A 21191-nucleotide genomic window follows, 5' to 3' on the forward strand; every position below is an offset into this window, starting at 1 on the left:
CCTACCAGTAGGTCTCGACCAAGTCCCAACACAGTCTCAACCGCAAAATATTCCATCAAAGGTCTGGGGGGTCACCACCGGCCCCCTCGAGCTTTCTGCTTCTGAGAGGTCCTCTCCTGTCCTGCTGCCTTCCCCGCCCGAGTCCGTGTCCACCAGAGCATTGTTCTGTTGCGACCCCGTGATGGCCGCCGTGGCTGCGAGCGCATCTCTCTTTTCTGCAGCCATTTGAGCCTCCCGTTTCTCCCGCTGGCGCCTGTTGCGGGACCGGATGCGCTGCGATTGTCTGATCCGGCGTTGCTTAGGCTGATCTCGCCTACTTATATGCGACCTGTCCGTCCCGGCTCTATACGACTCCAGCCACTGCCATACTTCGTCTGGAGTCTGGAAGAAGTGCGTAGTCTCATCCAGTATGATCCGCAGCTTGGCCGGGAAGAGCAAGGAATATTGGATGCCTTCCTCCCGTAGCTCCTTTTTCACCGCCAGAAACGATGCCCTGTTCTTCTGGACCGCCTGAGTGTAGTCCGGGAAGATCGTGACCTTGCTGTTTTCCACCTCATACGGGCCCGACATCCTAGCCCTCTGTATGAGGAGGTCCCGGTCCTTATAGTGGAGGAGCCGCACCACCATCGGTCGGGGGGGCGGCCAAGCCCCGGTGGGCGAGCAGGCACCCTGTGGGCTCGCTCCAGAGTAAAGAAAGGAGTAAGCCCCTCCGGCGCTACCACTGTGCGGAACCAGTTCTCCATGTAGGCCACCGCATCCTCCCCCTCAATTCGTTCCGGTAGGCCTACGACCCGCACGTTGTTTCGTCTATTGCGGCCTTCGGCATCCTCCGCCCGTCGCTCCAGTGAGTCCAACCGGGCCAGTATATCTGTGATCTTGTGTTCCGCGGTCACCACCGACGGTTTCAGGTCCAATAACAGCTGATCATGGTCCTTGACCCTATCCGCCAGCTTCGCGTGGTCCGCACGCAAGAGCCCCAGGCCCGTGGCCACCTGCGCGATGTCCTGGTGCAACGCCTCCTTGGTCGAGGTGATCGCATCGAGTATGGCGTCCAGACGGCGGTTCAGCCGCTGCTCCTGGTCCAACTCCGGCGGGGAAGTCTCACCCATCCGAGACGATGCCGCCCGGTCCCCCACAGCGCGCTCCTCTGCCACCAGCCCTCCGGTCGCCGCCATTTCAGGGTACTGCGTCACAGGCCAGAAAGCCCGTCCAACTTCTGCGCTCGTAATTCGGCGCCAATTCGCTGATACGGAGCCGGATCAAGTGCCACCGCCAATGCCCACAGGACCAATGGCCAGCTTGGCGAGCACTGTTCTGCCGGCCCCCTCAGAAGCCTGAAGGGGGAAGGAAGGGGATAGAGATGGCGGCCAGCGAGGGTCCCCAAAGTCCGGGCGGGGCGAATCACTGTCCCCTGACCCCTGGAACTGACGCCTCCGTCCCCAATGCCTCGATCCGTCGGCTGCAGGGCCTCCCGCCAGTCGCCGACAACTCGGCTCAAAGTTAATGTCCGGGGCTGCCCGACCTCATCGCCGCCATTTTCATCTCACTCCCGGCAACACCTCGGCCGTCGCCCAACTCGGTCTCCTCGGGGCCAGCAGTCCCCCAGCAACTTTCCGTCCGTGCCCAGCGGTCCCCTCCCACTTCAGAGGGCAGGAGTGTCGACCTCGGGTCGCCCAGGGTGCGAAAAGCAGGAGAATTAACGGGACTCCGCGCGGAGCTGCGAGCTCACGCCGCCATCCCGATCGGCGTCCAAGCCACGCCCCTACTTTTCTTTGTAACTTAACCAAGAGGCCGTGGCTAGTTTTTCTTCAATGTCTCTAGATCTGTTCCATTAAACATCAGCTTGCTAACTTTCTTTATGATGTTAAAATTAACCCTGGGCAATGAACTCCGCTCCCGCAATAACTATACATTCCATGATAAACACATAGTCAGGCAAAAAAATAAAAATCAAGTCAGCTTCTAAACTGCACCCACAAATGCTTTGATAAAACAACTTTACATGTTAAAAAAACATATAACCAATTCACAAAAGAAAACTTTGAAATTCAGGCAATGATAGAGGTGATGATTTTGGGGTCCCTCCTAACCTAGGGGGAGGACCAAGCAGATGCCTTGAACTCAAAGATCATATCATGCTGAACAATTCAGTGGGGGTCCCATCCTCTTAGGGCCACCCAAGCACAGTTATTATGGGCAATAATACAATCCCAACCAAAGGCCCTGCAAAGCATTATGGGATGAAATTAGCAGCGGCAGTGACTATTATAGTATCCAATATCAAAATAATTCTACAAAGAGCTGCAGTTCAACCCGTGGTTACTAGGTGTCCCTCACAAGTCAAATGCAAAAGCGTTGGATCAAGCTGCAGTTCCACTAGTCGTAACTAGATGTCCCTCACCGAACTAACTATAACAGCCGAACCTCTATGGTTTTTTATGAGCAAAATGTCCAACTAACTATAGCGTCCCTAAAACCTGTGGTTTTTCAGTGAATTTCTAAGGTTTTTTTTAAATGCTAATTTCTAACTATAATGTCCCTGAAACCTGTGGTTTTTTTCAGTGAATTTCAAAGGTTTTTTAAATGCTAATTTCTAACAATGCCTACAGAGGTAGGACATGTGCAGAAAGAGGAAGAAAGGTACAGAAAAAAGCAAGAGAAATGCAGAAATAGGCAACAGAAGTCCAGAAAGACGAAGAAAGCTACAGAAAGCGTGGCCCCCTTTCCTTGGCCACTATTGGCCACAGGGACCCCATCCCCCAGGGCCGGCCTGTTTTAAAAAAAAAATGTATTCGCGGTAGGAGGGCCCTGCGGCCCCTCTCCCGGGCCACTTTTGGGTCCGGGGACACCATCCCCCGGGGTCTGGCCTCACTGTTGGTAACTGTGGGGGGAGCCCAAATGCCCCCACGGTCCCGCTGGCTGCCCGCATCCTGCGGGAGCCGGCTTTGCTTTTGAGCAAGGGGAGCTGCTGACATGCAGCTCCTCTTGCTCATAAGCAATCTGCTATGCTTCATTGAAGCGAGAGCAGGTTTTCCTGCTCACGCTTCAGTGAAGCAAAGCACAGTTTGCTATGGCAGGGTGGGAGCGGTGCTCCCGCCCTGTCATAGCAAATGTCAATGTACCGGGGGTGGGCACCCCTGGACATTGCAGGAGCCGGCCCTGGGGGCTGGTGGTCCCCAGGGCCATCAAGGGCTTCAGGAGCGGGGCCGCGTGGCCCACCTCCCAACGTTTCTAAAGCCCCGGGGAGGTGGTGGTCCCCGGGGCTTGGGGGGTGCGTGACGCCCTCCACACACATTTTTTAATGCAATTTTTTGCCCTAGGAAGTTGGTGGTCCCCGGGGCGGTGGGGGACCCGCGTGCCCCAGCGCCTATTTAAATAAAGCCCCGGGGAGGTGGCGGTCCCTGGGGCTGCCTGAGAGGTCCCCCGTATCTTATTAAAACAAGCCCTGGGAAGGTGGCGCTCCCTGGGACTGTGGGGGCCCCGCGGGCCCGCAGGCCCCCAGTATATAATTTGGCATTGCCCCCGGGACCTGGCCCACCAGGGGCTTACAGATAACAAAGCGCGGGAGCCCGCCTTTCGATTTTTCTTTTTTTTCTCGCTGGATCCGCGTACACAGTGCGAATTCTGTTGATTTTTTTTTTTGTTTAAATGGGGGTTTTTTGGCCTGAGGGGTCAGGGTGTTTCTACCCTTCCCCCCTTTTCTTGTTTTTTAACCTTTTTTTCACTAATTTCTTGTGACCCGGTTACCGAGTCACAAGATGGCTGCCAAGACTTCCTGGTTTGGAGTGTTGGCAGCCAATTAGAATGTAGCTCGTGCTCAGGAGGAGTCGCGACTGCTTCTCGGTGCTCGGATATCGAAAGTTTTCTTTTTTTAATTTCTTAGGAACTACCAAACGGATTTACACCATTTAAAAAAGGTTGCTATCTGAACCAAGAGCTACCTTTTTGCCAAATTTGGTGTAATTCCTTTCAGCAGTTCGGGCTGCAGCCTGTTCCAATTATTCCTATGGAAATTAACATGGGGAAAACGCGTTTTGGGACCCCCTTTTTTCTCTGCCCCCGCTTGATGACTCCCCCCGAAACTTTCAATACAGGAGCTGACCGGAGCACCCCATTAGTTTTGAATATTTTGCGAACAATCATCAAACTGCGTCAAAGATATTGGCAAATCAAAAAACGCTTTTTCTATGGAAAATAGGTTTTAACTATAACTACCTAATGGCGACATATATGTATGTATAGATAGATAGATAGATAGATATAGATATATATATCTATACATGGGGTGGGCGTACCTTGTGTAAATCTGTGAAATTATCAAAAATGTACTCATAGTTACACAAGATGCATTTCGCACTAAAAGAATTTCCCAAACAGTCTGTTTGAGTACAAATTCAGCTAGAAAATGTAATTTTGAGTTGAATTCCATCTGCTTGCATTCAAAACACTACTGTTGGCTTTCACATTTGTAGGCTTGAGCTTTAATATTACAGAAAAGGTTTGATCCTGTCATAAATGCGAGTCCTCTGGTGATGACGTCGACAGGCGCACAAAACACGTGACCCGCCCCGAGGGTATGATTCGGTTTGCGACCCAGGTTGCCAGAGTTTGGCTGGCTGGAAGAGGGTAACCCACCATCAGCAGTCGGTAACTGATCCGCTGCAGCAGTGGTGGCCCCAGGACAGTCGGTGGCAGCGAACCAGTGGATCACTGAACTTATTGGTGAGTTGCAGGGTTAGGTGGCACCAACCTGAGCTGTGAGTGTGGAGCGAGCAAATTGCATGGAGGAGCACCTGGGAGCATGGGAGAGAGAGGTGCCCTCCTAAAACATCGGAGTACTCTAATTACCTTAGCCACTGTCCATTAAACGGGAGCTGCCTAGGTCTATTGGCTGCACTGACCCCTTTGTGCGGGACTTGAACCCTTAAGTTCCATACTAGACCTGGGCCTCTATAGACTTGTAGCCCTGAACAGGAAAGAAGGGCAGTAAGGGATAATTAAAGCTGCACTAACCCTTTAATCACTGGATATAACTTGAACAAATCTTTAACAGAGTGCGTGCCCACCTCTGAGGTCCGCTGCCACAAGACCTAATATATAAGAATTAATAAAACAAAGTACAGAGAGGCACTGAGCAAATGGAATCTAATACGCCAAGAATCAATCAATCAATCAATCAGAGTACTTGTAAAGCGCGCTACTTAACCGTGAGGGTCTCAAGGCGCTGAGGGGAGGGGGGTGCCGCTACTGCTCGAAGAGCCAGGTCTTGAGGAGTCTTCTGATAGATCTTCACAGTCTTCAGTGTTGAAACTTCTTTATTTTGCAAAAAGATGAGGGATATATACAGCCACAGCCAACACGTTTCACCCGAATGGGCTTACTCAGAGCTAAATCTCAAAACGCACGATAGATCACAGACTGGTTTCCGTTCTTCTATCCTCCATTCAACTCTTTTCTCCAATGATGTGCATCCCCCAAATTTTTCTAAGAGCAAATAAGTCATCTCATCAGTAAGCAGATACGTGTTGTAAAAACTGGGATAGGCACAATCGTAAAAGCCGAGCTCAAGCTTTCGTTACAGGGTGGAGAAATGCCGAACTGAAGGGTGATCAGTTCATTTCAAAGTTGCGTATTTGACTTAAACATTTTAAAGACTTGTACCCTGCCAGTTTCCTTGCTGTCAGGCCCTGCAGGAATTGGCATCTGATTGCACCGTGGGCTGACTGCGGGGGGTCTTCTTGAGACGTCTGCGGTGGGGGTTTGGGAAAGCAGTGCACACAAGATGAGATTGTGGAATGCCCGTGAGTGTCATCAGGTAGGCCCCGGCGAGTATACCCCTGGCCCCGGTGCCCACCGTCTCCCAAGGTCACTCTCTCATCATGACAGGCGGCAAAGGAGTGCGGAACTCACATAAGTTAGATAAATATGTGTTCCTAAGGGTCCTGATACCTCGGAAGGGTCCCATGAACAGCCACCACCTGCTACCCAGCCTGTCCCTGAAGGGGAATCCTAGACACTGCACGACATCATGGCAGCAATCCATGGAGTACGATCTCTGCTGGAAGCACAAATAGAGTCAGTCACGACGGAGGTCTCATTAGTGAGAGGGGACCTCCACAACATGAGCACAAGAGTTAAAGAGGTGGAGAACTCAATGGCCACTCTTCGACAAGAAAAAGAAGCACTAAAGGTTCAGGCCGGGGAGCGGGGTCCCAGAGTGAGGGGGCCTGCAGTGGACCAATTTCTAGAGGACCTCAAGGCTTATTACCAAGGGTGGCGATAGGCAATTATCGCCGGTTAAGCGGCCGTTTTTGGCCGCTAAGCTGCGATAATTCTATCGCCCTATTAGCAAGCTGTCGCTAACTGATGTTAGCGACAGCTTTTAGGCGATAGCGAGCGGTTTGCGGCCCGCTTTGCATGTCAGCGATATTTATCGCTAATGACATGCAAAGTGGGCGTACCCAACCAGTTAGCGACTGAAAGCAGTCGCTAACGTCGCTATCGCCTATCAGCAAGGCAGGCGTAGCAATGGAAATATTCGTGCTAATATCTCCAAAAACTGACGCCTGCCCAGACCAGTTCTTAGCCATGTTATCCAATGGGAGGTGGATAACATGGTTAAGAGCATTTCGTCGCTAATGCGCGAATATCGCTGTATTCTCAGCGATATTCACGCATTTCGCCGCTATCGCTGGATATTTTAGCAAAATGGAGAAAAATGTTGCTAATAGCATGTTTTCTCGGCTAACATATCCAGCGATAAAAAAAATGCGCTAAGCGCATTTAGCGATAAATATCGCTATTCCTTGGTAATATGCCCCCTCATTCTTAAGAAATTGCAACCCCATGGACTCTTTAAATATTTTTACATGGAGCGGGCTCACAGAGTCCCAAGCAGATTACCTAACCGGGAACCCCAACCCCACGCCCCATTATAGCCCGCATTTTCAACTTTCAGGATAGTGATGTGGTGCCTCAGATGGCCTGCAGCGCCCCTTATGAAAAGGCAAACATAACTTTCTTCCCCGACTTCACGCTAAAAGTCCAGAACTAACAGTGTGGCGTTCTAGGGCCCTGAGAGACAGAAAAGTGAAATACTCAATGCTCTTTCCGGCAAAGCTGCGAGTGGAATCTGAGGGGGAAGCAGGGTTCTTCTTAACCCCCGAGGAGGCTTGCCAGTGGCTCATGGGATGGTGGATGGAGGGGGGCCCAGCCCCAAGGCAGGACAGGGACAGCAGGGACAGCAACCCGAGATGTCCTCCAGGCAGCAAACAAGGGGCAACGTCAGGAAGGAGAAGAATCTCCAAAACGGCCACCTTCGTGATCACCCATGCCAATCATACAGATGCCACTTTTCAACATTGCCTTCTTGGCTTAATGCTGTGCTCCCCCGCTTCTGAAACACAGGCTGCACCGTATTTACCACAATATGGTGCAGCCCTGCGCTTTCCTCTGCGCTGGTGCTAATTTTAGCAGCCTGGCGCCAACTCAGGCACCATTGTGCAAGGGTGTCTGCATTTGGGGGAATGAATGTTTAAGTGCAGGAAGGTGTCCGTTCATGCGCATAAACATTGTTAAATGGTGATTTGTAACTCCTACGTGTGCTGCTTTGTGCAACACACATAGAAGTTGCTACTCATCATTATAAAAATGATTGTTTATGTTCATGAAGGGACACCTTCCTACACATAAACAATCATGCACAGCGTTTTGCTGTTTCTATGTGCGCTGCACAATGCATCACACAAAGAAACAGCAAAAACAAGGAGAAATAAAGCATTTCTCCTTGTTTCGCTATGTTAAGACCAGGGGCCTCATTTATGAGGCCCCTTGCTCCACCAGAACGTCACTTTTTGTGGCGTTCCGCGGCGCAGAAGCCTGCGTGATATTTATCAGGCAGCACTCAGCCACTTTTTTTGGCTTAATGCTGCCTGATAAATATCAGTCCCTTTAACGCAGTGTTCTGTGTTAAAGGGGCGTGCAATCCATGGTCTTTTGACACTGCCCCAGATTTACGAGAAATCGGAAATCTGAGGCAGTGCCAAAAGCTTACACCCCCCCAGGGGAGGCGTAAGGTAGGCGCAACGGGGAGAAATATCTTTATTTCTCCTCGTTTTTCCTTTTTCTATGTCTGCAGCACACATAGAAAGTGGAAAAGCCTCTTGTGCCATTATTTTTGTACAGAAAGGTTTTCCTTCCGTGGAGTGGTGTGGCTAACTGGTTAGAGGCGGCAGACCCGTAAGCAGAGAACAGCCCGGGACCAGGGTTCAATTCTTGACGCGGCAGGGTGGTGGACCAGGGTCAAAACGGACTCGATAATTCTCGCCTCGGTGCCTACTCTAACCAGGGAACACACTCGGCAACTCTGGGCATTAAGCTTGCCTCATCTCTACAACGCCCCCCCACAGACGCCGGGGATGCCTGGTTTCACCTTGGAGATACCCAGAAAGGGACCATCTCACAGGGAAAATCAGGACGGGTTCCCCAGCAGTCTTCAGTGCCAGGATACTCCATGGAGTCGCAGTGCGCTTTACAAGTACCCCCACATTTACATTTACATTTCCTGTACAAAAATAATCATCCCCGCAACGCAGGCACCATTGTGCAAAGGTGCCGCCATTGGCGCAGGCAGCCATTGTGCGCCGGCGCTGGGGAAAAGGACAGGAATGCACAGTATCTTATATATACGGCGCATTCCTGCCCTTTTCTTTTGCCGTAGGGAAGCGCAGCAGGAAGGCCTGCTGCGCTTCTCTACGGCAAAACCTCATAAATGAGGGCCCAGGTGTTTTTTTTGTTCTTCATTCTGGCACTGCCTCCTATTTAACCACCTTTGTAAAAAGGAGGCAGTGTCAAAATCAGTGGGTGTTGCAGGCGAAAGCCTACTGTAACACTCATTGCCCACCCCTTTCACGCTAAGTATAGCGTGAAAGGACCCTCAGTGCTACTACACAACACTTAACGTTTTACGCGGGAGCCATGGTAGCCTTTCTCTCATCGACTATATCCTCACATTGGACTACTGTGTTCCCTATTTCCTTGATGTCCGCCATATAGCACGGGGCATCTGTGATCACTCCCTGTTATGGGCAATCTACAGTCTATGCAAGTCACAAGATCAGAAGGCCATCAAACTCAATCCTTGGTATCTTAAGATCCCGAGTGTTAGAGGGGAGCTGATGAATGTCATGGAATGCTAATTCGTGGAAAACTGGTCCTAAGTAAACTCTTCTCACACTCTATGGGAGGACTGCACGACCATCGTTAAGGAACAGGCGAGGCGCCTCCCTGATAGTTGGGCAAAACAGAGATAAAAGGGCACCGATAGAGACGTTTGAGAGTGATATTCTGGCCTTCTAGGCTAAACTGGTGGTAGGTGAGACCGGAGACACAAAACACAATTTGGGCCTTAAACAGCAGGAATTTAGAGATATGGGGAGATACTTACAAGAAAACGCTCCGACATTTTCAAAATGCAGGGATGCGCTATATTTACAAAAACACGGCACACCGCCGCGTTTCACCTAGGGCTGGCGCTAAAAAAGCTGCCTATCGCCAGTGAGGCACCCTGCCACTGTGTAGCAAGGGTGCCTGTGCTACAGGGGTGATTATTTATGTGCAGGAAGGGACACCTTCCTTCAAATAAACAATCAAAAATGGTGATTTGTTCTTTCTATGTGTGTTACAGAATGCAGTACACATAGAAAGAGCAAAAAACTAGGAGGAATTAATAATTTCTCCTCGTATCTTCATCCTAAGACCAGGTATTACCTGGCTTTAGTTTTTGGTGCTGCCTCAGCCATGTAAATCTGGGGCAGCGTCAAAAAGCAATGGGTGTTGCTGAGGGAACGCCTACAGCAACACCTATTGCCGCCGCAGGCTGCGGCGGGAAAAGGGTATATCTACAAGGTGGCATTAAACCACGTTAAGTGGCTTAGAGCCACCTTGTAAATATGGGGACTGGTGCAACGCCACTGGAGCAGCAGGAAAAGTGATGTGGTGTTAGGGGCTTGTAATTTTTCCCCATAGTGCCAGAGGAGGTTAAAGGCAGGCACTGTGCGATGCAACATCGTGTCTAGGAAGTGGGGGACAAAGCAGATAAACTATTAGCATGGCCAGACAGGTGCAAAAGGGTGAATCGATGCATATCAGACATCTGCTCTGGTGATGGAGAACTCAAGATATTGCCAACGCCTTCGCTGCCTACTATTCCCATCTCTATTTCCCCGCAGGTAGAGCTACCGCAGAGAAATCCTGTGACCTATTAGCTGATTTGCGGCTCCAGACCCTCTCCAATGAGGACACCACACTTATGGAGGGCAATACTACAGAGAATGAGGTTGCCCAGGCGATACAGAGCATACGATTGGGCAAGGCAAAGGGGCCCAACAGCCTACCGATAGAGCTCTATAAGCTCACAGCATCCACCATCGAGATGTATCTGTTAAGGATGTACATGGATAGCCGACAACAGGGTACACTTACCATAAATCAGTGATTGGCTTCAATAGTGGTCCCACGTAAAGAGGAGAGGCCATTTCAGAGATGTGCCTCCTACCGACCTATACCGCTGGTCAATGCAGAAGTCGAAATCCTTGCCAAGCTTCTGTCATCCCAGCTTATTCAAATTATCTCTAAACTGGTAGATCATGATCAGTCCAGCTTAATGACTGGCTTAGTGGCTTCCTTGGAGAGTTGGTAGAATCTGAAAAGATGCAGTAGTCCTCTCACTGGATGTTCACATGGCCTTGGATATGGTCAAATGCCCATAACTTTGTGCCTCATTGGAATGCATGGGCTTCGGCTCCTAAATTTCTGTCCGGGCTGCGACTTCTTTACTCTGGACCCCTAGCCCAATTCGTAGTTAAGAAGAAGACATCCTCTGTGTTCTTCCTCAGATGTTATGTTATGTTATGTTATGTTATAATGGTTTTTATAGAGCGCACGGCTACTCAAAAAGAGTGTCCCGTCGCTTTTATTTGATGTAGGCTGCAGTAAACTAACATAACACATTAAGAGACAATATGTCATAAACAGAGAGAAAACAACAAACTAAAAAAGACCTACTGGATAAACAACCAGGTTTTGAGGTCCTTTCTAAAAGCTAGTAAACTAGTGGCTCCCCGAAGACTAAGAGGCAGAGAATTCCACAATTGTGGCGCCAGGTAAGGTTGCCCGCTCTCAACACTCCTTTTTGCCCTGATTCATGAACCACTGGCGTCCTGGGTTCAGACAGATCCACTGATCCGCGGATTGCGCTGGCTAGAGGAGTGGAAAGATAGGATATCTCTCTATGCCAACGATATCCTACTGTATATTGCAGATCATCAATTCTCCCTTCACAGAATACAGCACATTTTCACTAATATTGGTAAATATTCAGGATACATCATCAAATAGCCCAAAATAAATCCACCAAGTAAGTTCAGCACGGCCATACGCCAGGCTACTCAGCGGACTGTGAGCACGAATAGCATCAGACAGCTTCTGCTACCTTGGCATTTATGTCACCACCGACCCTGACCTATTCAGCGGCAAAAACCTCCGGGCCCCTTTGCCTTGACTTAAAAGTGGCATCCAACTCTGGAGGCCTCTACCACTATCACAGCTCAAGAGAGAGGCGTTGTTTAAAATGATGGCATTGCCACATTTCCATAACGTGCTGCAGAACACGCCATTCCAGGTTCCGACAGCTTATTTTAATTCTATAGAAGGTGAAGTTCGAACACTGCTATGGGATGGAGGGCCCCCACGAATAGCTCTAGCTAAATCAACATGGGTTGGTACGATAGGGGATAGCTCTGCCAGATGTTCATAAATACTACTGGGCAGCAACGCTGGCGGTCATTAATCAATAGGTGCACCACCTTACAGATGAGTCGGCATACTGTATGGACCACCATATTTAGCGCCCAGGGGGCATATTTGCAGATCCTCTACACCAGCCAGAGACACCTGACCCTTATGGGACCCACAGCACTCACAGTCCGAATCTGGCACACAACACTTAAAGTACTGGGCTGGGGAATAGAATTACCTAGGCCACACCATTGTGGGATTCTGAGAGGTTTGGCACTCCGGAGACGCGACCCAGCTTTGACACATTTGATCTCATAGGTCTCTCCAAGGTTGGGTACCTCTGGGCCCGGGGAAGGGTGGTGCCATTCTCTGAATTACAGAAGGATTACGAACTGGCGATAGATTGTTAGACGACCACATGAGCCGCAAAGTGATCTCTCTCACCCACCAGAAGTTGATTATCAACTCATCAGATACACTCCTTTTGCCTGCGAGATCACTGGGATACTGACCTGGGTGTACTAACTAATGAGGACTGGCCGGAGGCCATGGCCTCCCCAGATTGGTGGCCATCAGGGCGGGGTTTAGGATGGTACAGCTTAAAATACTCAATTGATTGTACATCTCTTGCAACCCGAGGGTCAAAAAGGGCAAGGTGTCTGATGCGACTTGTCATAGGCAGTGTGGTCAGAAAGGGACCTTCTTCCACATCATTTGGGATTGACCAGCGAGTCAAACCTTCTGGTAATCAGTGGTGGCGTGCATGAATAATGTATGTAGTATCAAAATGCTGATCTACGCTAAATGGTGCCTCCTTAAAGTGTGGGATGCCACTGACTTGAGTTGCATGGAACAACTTTGGATGTCTTTGAGCATGACGAATGCCAAACGTAATAGAGCTCGCCAATGGGGGGCAACGTACACACCACTTCTTAAAGACTGGAAAAGGGACATGGATTGGTGCATGGTAGCCGAGAAAGTGTGTTATGAAAGACTGGGTTGCCGCAGAAAGTGGGAGAAGGTCGGGGGCAAATTGAATGTTTGGGGGCCACTTTGTCGCCCCCATTGCAATGACCATGAAAACCACCATTCACGGGGATGACACATCTGACACACCAAGGGCGGGGAGGGGGGCAGGGAGTGAGATCATTAATGGAAGGACTGAAGTTTGACCATTCAATATCTGCATGTGCGACTACTTTTGTTGTACTTGTTTACTTATTGCTTGCTGTATGCTTAATTAAAAGATTTTTTTTTAAACAAAGGTTTTTCGTAAAAAGTACGCAATGTGGAATAATATATCAATCAATCAATCAACCAAAGATTTATAAAACACTTCAAGAGGGAGAGGTGTGGCGCCGCGGCCAGGGCGACTGACGCTGGAATCTGGGGACCACGGTTCGATCCCCGGCTCCGGCGGCAGGTTAGCCCAGCACCATGTGACTCTGGGCAATAGCTCGCTTAATCTTCCCGACGGCCCCCAGTGCCTAGAGACCCTTACGGGTGATTGTGCGCTTTACAAATGTGGACTTTACTTTACTTTAAATCACCCATGAGGGGTCGAAGGCGCTTGGGTTGCTAACTGCTTTGTGGTGATCTGTTCATTTGAACAGCCAGGACCTTAGTCCTTTCCTAAATTCGTGGAGCGAAGAGGTAGTCCTGTGGTGCAGGGGAAGGCCATTCCCAGCTTTATCCTCCAGGTGTGAGAAGGAGCGTCCTCTGCTGGTGCCTCAGTGGATCCGGGGGTATGTGCGTAAAGAGTGAGGCGTATAGTAGTTGTCTTGTTGGTTGATGGAAGGTCATGCGTTTGTTGATGTTAAATGGTCCTTCATTGTGAGGGCTTTGTATGCATGAGTTAATATATTGAAATAGCATCTCTTGTGGATTGGGAGCCAGTGTAGATTCTTGAGGTGGAGTTTAATCTGGGTCCCTCTGGGAAGGTAGAGGAGGAGTCTTGCTGCTGAGTTTTGTAGTGTCTAGTCTCTCCAGGAGGCGTGTGGTGAATCCTTTGTAGAGTGTGTTCCCGTAGTCTAACCTGCTGGTGACAAGGGTCTGCGTTAAGGTCCTTCTGCTGTTGACTGGGAGCCACCTGAAGATCTTGTGGAGCATGTGTAGGGTGTGGGAGGAGGCAGATGAGACTGTGTTTACCTGTTTCTTCTTTAATAGCTTGCTGTCCATGATGATGCTGAGGTTGCGGGCGTGGTCTGCCATGCTGAGTAGTGAGCTTAGCTCAGCAGGCCACCATGGGTCATTCCATGGCGAGGTGTTGTTCCAAAAGATGAGTACTTTCGTCTTGTCTGTGTTGAGCTTGAGACAGTTGTCCTTCATCCAGTCAGCGACGCTCATCACACATCTGTGGAAGTTGGCTCTGGTGGTGGAGGGGTTTTCTGACAGCGGGAGGATGAGCTGGGTGTCGTTGGTGTAAAAGATGATGTTGAGTTCTTGAGATCTGATTGTGTTGGCTAGGGGGTCACGTACGTGTTGAAGATGGTGGGGATGTAGGACAATCCTTGCGAGATGCTGCAGATTATCTTCTTGGCTACTGAGGTGACAATAATGTGTACTTGTTGAATGGTGGGAGACAGATTCTCTGGGTTCTTCCAGTGAGGTATGAGGTGATCCATTTGAGGGTGTCTCCCTGAATTCCAATGTGGGGGAGTCTGTTGTTTAAGATGTGATGGGAGACGGTGTCGAAGGCGGCTGATAGGTCCCTTTTGAGGATGAGGACTGCCATTTTACCATGGTCCAGGCGGGCCCAGATGTCATCATGGCTGCAATCAGGGCTGTCTCATTGCTGTGGTTGGATTGGAACCTGGATTGAGAGGGGTCCAGGAGGTTGTTGTGTTCCAGGTGTTCAGTGAGTGGCTGGTTGATTGCCTTCTCGGTAACCTTCACTCTAAGGGGAGCATGGAGATGGGCCGGCAGTTGCTCGATTCTGCTGGGTGGATGGTTTCTTAAGGAGGGGCTTCAATAAAGCATGTTTCCCGTACTCAGGGAAGAAGGCCGAGGGGATGGAGGTGTTTGGGACTTTCATGAGTTCATTGCCAATTGTCTTGCTCCTGAGGCAGTTTTCTGCCGCTAAAGTGGCGATATGGTTAACGCTGTTTCTTGTTAATATGCCCCTCAGAGCCATATTTATGAGCCCGCTTGCCCCACTCCTGCACCACGAACGTCGGTGTGGCATGTGTAGAGAGCACCCACGAATGTGGTGCAAGAGCAACGCTAATGTAAAATGAGATTTATGAAGCCTCGCAAGACCACCTTGCTTGGCCTTGTGTGGATTCATAAATCTCGAGTGATGTAACGCAGTGCAAATCTCTGCGTTGTAGTACTCCGCACCAGGGAGGCGTTTCCACTGTGTGTTCCCAAGCAACATTCAGATTTACAAGAACAGGTAAACTTGGGAATGAGATAAAAATATACGACCCCCCAGGAGAGGAGTAACAAGGAGAAATATCTTCATTTTTCCTTCTTTCTATGTGTGCTGCACCTTCTTCCACAAAAACAATCCTGCTGACAACACAGACACCCTTGCACCACGGTGCAAGGGTGCCTGCATTGGCGCTAGCCTGCGGAAATGGCACCAGTGCAGGGGGAAAGGACCGGATTGGATAAATACCTTGCATTCCTGCCTTTTCTCTGTCATGCAGGGCAGTGCAACAAGGGTGCTTGCTGTGCTGCCCTGCGCCACCAATCCAATAAATAAATATGCTCCTTAGTGTAGGCCACCTTGTTGGCCAAATTGCAATGCTAGTTGGTATTTTGTATCTAGAAAACAAAAATGCACTCTTCTGTCAATGAGTAGGGGAAATTGTTCTCATTTTCCTGCCAGACCATCGCAATCTGTGGTATGCTGTGTGTGGTGCAGTGGTGCAGTTGTGCAGTTGTCGTCCTGCCTGAAAAGTTTTTGGGACGACAGAGCTAGGAGAGGCTCCTCTGCCGTAAAGCCAAGTGTTTCCTTCTCTTCCAAATGAGATGAGGAAACCGAGAGGTGTGCGGATGGGGTATTTGGCGATTTTTGACAGATGTCCCATTACTTCCATTCTCCAAAGTTAGACCTCAGCCTGCAAGTGAAGGAGTAGAAGGAGCAAGGATGTAGATTGTCTATGGAAGCAAAGATGGCATGAGAACCAGGAAAGATACGGAGAAGGAGCCATGCGGAGGTTTAGAGTCAAAGGCTACTGTTGTAAGAGTGGGATTGGCTTTACCACCTGCCTTGCTAACTCTCCTTCTCTCTCTTTCTCTCTCTAGGATAGTGCCCTGTGCAACTCTCCTGGTTCGGCTGGTGAAGGCACCTGTGGACAAGAATCAAAAAACCCTGCAACGGATCGATGTCCCCCAGGAGGACTGGACCAGTCTTGGGCTCTTCCAAGCCCGGCCTGACTATGCCAACGGCGTTTACTTCTCTGACTCGGCCAGGCCCACACAGGGCGAGAACTGCATGTACAGTGCCATGATCAACAGGTGAGCGGAGGTGCCATGGTCATCATATGAGCATTCCAAAGCTGGGTTGGGTTTGAGGAAACATAGTGAGAGATGTGGAAAAAGACTGTGACATGCTTAGAAGGCTTTGAGCCCAGTTTATTCCTCCAGACACAGTACATGTTGCCTGGCTTTGACTTCTTCCTTCTTTCACTGCTTCTAGTTAGCTGCATTTTTCTTGAGTGCATGGAAAGCTGGAGGTGTGTGGTTGTTCTCCTCGTGCCTTTTCATGTCTGCATCTAGTTGTGTTGCATGTGAGTGTATGTGAACCCACCTTCATTAGTGTCCGTATACATGTGTTAATTATTTTGAGTAGGCATGTGTATTTCTGCATTTGTATATCTATGTGTGTGCTTGCATGTTCTGTGCATGCATGTGTGTTGAATTGTGCAGAATATTGCAGTGCGTATCTCTAACAAGACTGCATTTGTATGTTTGTGTTCATGTGTATGTGTCTCCCCTTCCCAACACCCACTGCTGTGAGTTGTTCTTCTCTGCACAGGGCTGGATACTAAAACTTAATTACTACCAGAAGCCTTCCCCTCATTCAGACTGCAAGGTTTTCTGTTGGAATAAAACACTATTAACCGAGTTAAGATTTCTTGGGTACTCTCTACACGTGCCACACCCACCAATCAAATGCACAGCCCTCTCTTTACCAAGATCTTGGAATAGGCTAAGTGTAAAAACTAATTTCAAATATTGACCTGTACATTTATTGATTCCACAATAGCAACTCCCACCATAATATCAAGGTAAATAGTAAGTCTACACTTCCCTTGGCATGCACATCTCATGAACCGCCGAAGACAAACTAATCTATAAAAATGCTTTAGCAATATATAAAAGAGCTATCCTGAAAACCAAAAGGGAGTACTTTATATCCCAGATCGACATGGTGCAGAATTCAGCCAGGAAGCTGTTCCAAGTTGTTGACTCCCTCGCCAATCCCCCAACAGGCCCTCCAATTGAGGCATCTCAAGACCTTTGCAATTCTGTAGCTACATTCTTCGCAACCAAGGTCGCCAACATATACTCCACTTTTACCACTCCCAATTCTCTGGAAATTGCTCCGTCCCATCCTCAGCCCCTTGTTCCTAGACCTAGTTTTTCCGCCTTTCACCCGGTCTCATCTCAACAGATCAGTAAACTCATCATATCCGTAAAGTCAGGATCCCCCTTAGACCCATGCCCACCTTCCGTATCTGATTGATTGATTGATAAAAAATGTATAATGCGCAAAACAATAACCCAAAGGTATCAAGGCGCCTAACAATAACATCTAAAAAAGGAAACATGCATCCTTACACATAGGCTTGCAGGAAGAGGCGAGTTTTAAGGGCACTTCGGAATTTCTGTAGGGAGGGTAGGGACCTGAGATCCAGAGGGAGATCATTGCACCATTTAGGGGCCAGGGTGGAGAAGGCGCTACCACCCCACTTGGCTCTTCGTATGCGGGGAACTGTGAGGAGCAGTTTCCTGGAAGAGCGCAAGTCCCTTCCAGGAGTGTAGTGGGAGATGATGGAACCAACTCCCGTGTCGCTGTTCTTTGCAATGGCTCTATAGGTCATGCATAGGACTTTAAACCGTACTCGGTGCTCTACCGGTAGCCAATGCAGCGCTTTCCTGGCCAACGTGGCCGAGGAGCGTCTGGGAACATCCAGAACAAATCTGGCCGCGGCATTCTGGACTAACTGCAAGCGCTGCAGCAGGCTCCTGTTTAGCCCCGCGTACAGCGCATTACAGTAGTCCAGTCGTGAGCCGATAAATGCAACAGCTATTTGCTTTCTGGATTGCTGAGAGAGATATTTCCTAATTCTTCGCAGGGTGTGAATTAAGCCCCAACAGGTGGAGATGGTTCTACTAACCTGTCTGCCCATATCCAGGGCAGGGTCTATCATCACCCCAAGATTCTTAGCAGATGTCGTGGGGGAAGGGCATTCTCCTAACGAGTCAGGCCACCAGCTGGCTGACCAGATGTTCTCTTTCCCTCCAAACACCATCACCTCAGTCTTCTCCCCATTCAGTTTGAGTGAATTCTGGATCATCCACTGACCAACCGCCTCCATGCAAGATCTAAAGTTGGAGGCAGTTGGTACATCTGAATGGGAAAGAGAGACGAGGATTTGGGTGTCATCTGCATAGGAAACTACCTCCATCCCGAAAGTTCTAATTAGTCTGGCTAGTGGGGTCACGTAGATGTTAAATAGGGTCGGACTAAGAGCCGACCCTTGCGGGACCCCACACAGCACCGATCGGGATGGAGATAGGAACTCCCCCAGCTTGACTCTTTGTTCCCTTCCGTCAAGGAAGGAGGTCAGTAGATCTAGAGCTGCGTCCTTCACCCCCACTTCCCTCAGACGAGATGTAAGTACTGAGGGGGAGAGGGTATCAAAGGCCGCAGTTAGATCTAACAGGACCAGGAGGGTGGTCTGGCCCCCATCCACTTTCGTGCGGATCCTATCAAGCACAATAGTGAGGGCCGACTCAGTGCTGTATTCCCTCCTGAATCCGTGCTGGGAAAAGTCCAGACAGCCCGAGTCTTCCACAAAGGCAGCGAGATGCTTGTTTAGATGTGCCTCAAGCATCTTCGCAGGGGCTGGGAGCAGTGAGATCGGACGGAAGTTTTTTAGGACCTCGGGATCAAGGGAGGCCTTCTTTAGCAGGGGTTTCACTACTGCACTCTTCCACTCCGAGGGGAAGACACCGTCTCTCATAGCTAGATTCATGATTTCTAGCAGAGGCGGTAGGAAGGTTTCCCTACACTGCTTAATGATTTTCAGTGGGCAGGTATCTAGGGGGGAGCCAGATTTGGTCTTATTAAGCAAGGTCTCCAGATCTTGTAAGACCAGCGGGGGAAAGGAGTCTAGGGTGCTCAGAAGGGAGATGTCTGTGGTGGTCATGTTCATCTCAACCCGAGCAGGGGGCCCCCTGATAGATGCTCTTTGTTCCTCAAGAGCCAGATAGATATCCTGTATTTTGGTGTGAAAAAAGGAAGCAATTTTATCACATAGATCTTGCGAGGGTACAACAGGGTCAGGAGTTCGTAAGTTGACTAAGGAGTCAACAATTCTGAAAAGCTCCTTCGGCGAGGAGAGCGAGGTTGTCATGGCCACAAAGTAATCTTGTTTGGCCCGCACAATCTCAGCCTTGTATTTCCTGACCAGGAGTTTGTGCGCTTCCTTGTTCTTAAGGTCCCAGCCTGAGTGCCAGAGCCTCTCCATCCTCCTCACTTCTTGCCTGAGGAGCCTGAGGGATTCAGAAAACCATGGGGCAGATGGTCTTTTTCTGGCTCGGCGGCGGGTCTGTACTGGGGCCAGTTCATTCAGGGCCTCAGTAATAACCTGTTCAAAATGACCAAAGGCGGGCTGAACACTGTCCATGCCAGTGATAGAAAGACTGACAGCCCATGGCGCAAAGGAGTCATTGCTGATATTCCTAAAATTTCTGGCAGTTTCCACTGAGTGTTTCCCTATTTTACTTCCATCCATCCTATGGTATTCCAAAAGGAAAGGGAGCGCAAGGTGATCGGACCAAGACAGATATACCGGATCCTTGACGGTCAAACGATGGTCATTAGAGAAAATACCATCTAGTGTGTGGCCCGCACGATGGGTAACCCCGCTAACTCGCTGCGTGAGTCCACAGGACGCCAAGGCCTCAATAAGACATGAAGTATCAGAAGAATCATGCCGTTCTAAATGGTAATTAAAATCACCTAAAATGGAAAAAAATTCTCGACCAAAATAGGGTTCCAAGGACTGGAGGAGATTGTGCGTGAAGTCGGACCTCGGGCCAGGAGGTCGGTACAGCAGAATTCCGTTGAAAAAAGGGCATTGCACTTCCTTTATGGTGAAATAGAAAGCTTGAAAGTTATCCGGAAAGTCGGGTATAGGTATTGTGTGGCATTGCAAGTGGTCTTTGAAGAGGATCGCTATACCCCCTCCCACTCGTCCCTGTCTGTCCAGTCTAGCCAGGCAGTACCCTTCCGGGACCGCTTCGATCAGGTCAGGACCAGATGAGTCTTTAGCCCAAGTTTCAGTGATGAACACTAGGGCAGGTTTTCTGTCTAAGACCATCTCCCTAAACATTATCTTGTTTTTGACAAGGGAGCGGGCATTGATCAAAATGCCTTCTACTCCCACTGTCCTGGATCTACAGACAGCGGGGTGGTCAGAGGAAAGGTGACGGGGAACAGGACTAACAAGCCCACGCGTGTGGTAGCAGCCACGTCGTAAAGGGAAATGAAGTTCGTCAGGTTCATAGGAGTGCGAGCACCACAAACTTCGGGGTTTCAGGCGTAGCATCTCCTGAAGAGAATATCTAACTCCATTATGGAGGCTATCACCCCCTCTTTGACAGACATTTGCAATTCCATTTTTCAAACAGGAAGCTACCCGGAAATATGGAAAAAGGCAATTATTAAACCACTGCTCAAGAAACCGTCTCTTGACCCTACTGAATCTGTCAATTACAGACCCATCGCCTGTCTCCCTTTCCCTGCTAAAATATTTGAATCTGTGATGAACAAACAGCTGTCAGAATTCATTGATATGCATCAGCTTCTTGATGACACGCAGTTTGGTTTCAGGAGGGGCCACGGAACAGAAACCGCCCTGATAAAGGCCTCCGATGAAATCAGGAACATCTTAGACCACGGTGGGGCGGCGATCCTTATACTTTTAGATCTGTCCGCCGCCTTCGACACGGTTGATCATAACATCCTGATCAACCGTGTTTGCAGCCTTGGGGGTCAACCATTCGGCCAAGGACTTGCTTGCTTCTTTTTTGGCCAACCGCACGGAGGCGGTGAGATTGGGGAAATTTTATTCTCCCTTCTTCACCTTACCCTGCGGGGTACCCCAAGGCTCATCGTTAAGCCCTACACTATTTAATATATATGTAGCGGACCT

The 21191-nt window shown here is 49.5% G+C and overlaps 1 protein-coding gene across 1 annotated transcript in view; it reads left to right on the forward strand.

The window, feature by feature from the left end:
* Nucleotides 1–21191, forward strand: part of LOC144760234 (uncharacterized) — a 303345-nt gene that overhangs the window by 205677 nt on the left and 76477 nt on the right. The window contains exon 17 of the mRNA XM_078646520.1: nt 16048–16260. Within this exon, the coding sequence (XP_078502646.1) occupies nt 16048–16260 (213 nt within the window). The remainder of the gene's footprint in view (nt 1–16047; nt 16261–21191) is intronic.

Source organism: Lissotriton helveticus, chromosome 1_1 (genome assembly GCF_964261635.1).
Source record: "Lissotriton helveticus chromosome 1_1, aLisHel1.1, whole genome shotgun sequence".
Lineage (NCBI taxonomy): Eukaryota > Metazoa > Chordata > Amphibia > Caudata > Salamandridae > Lissotriton > Lissotriton helveticus.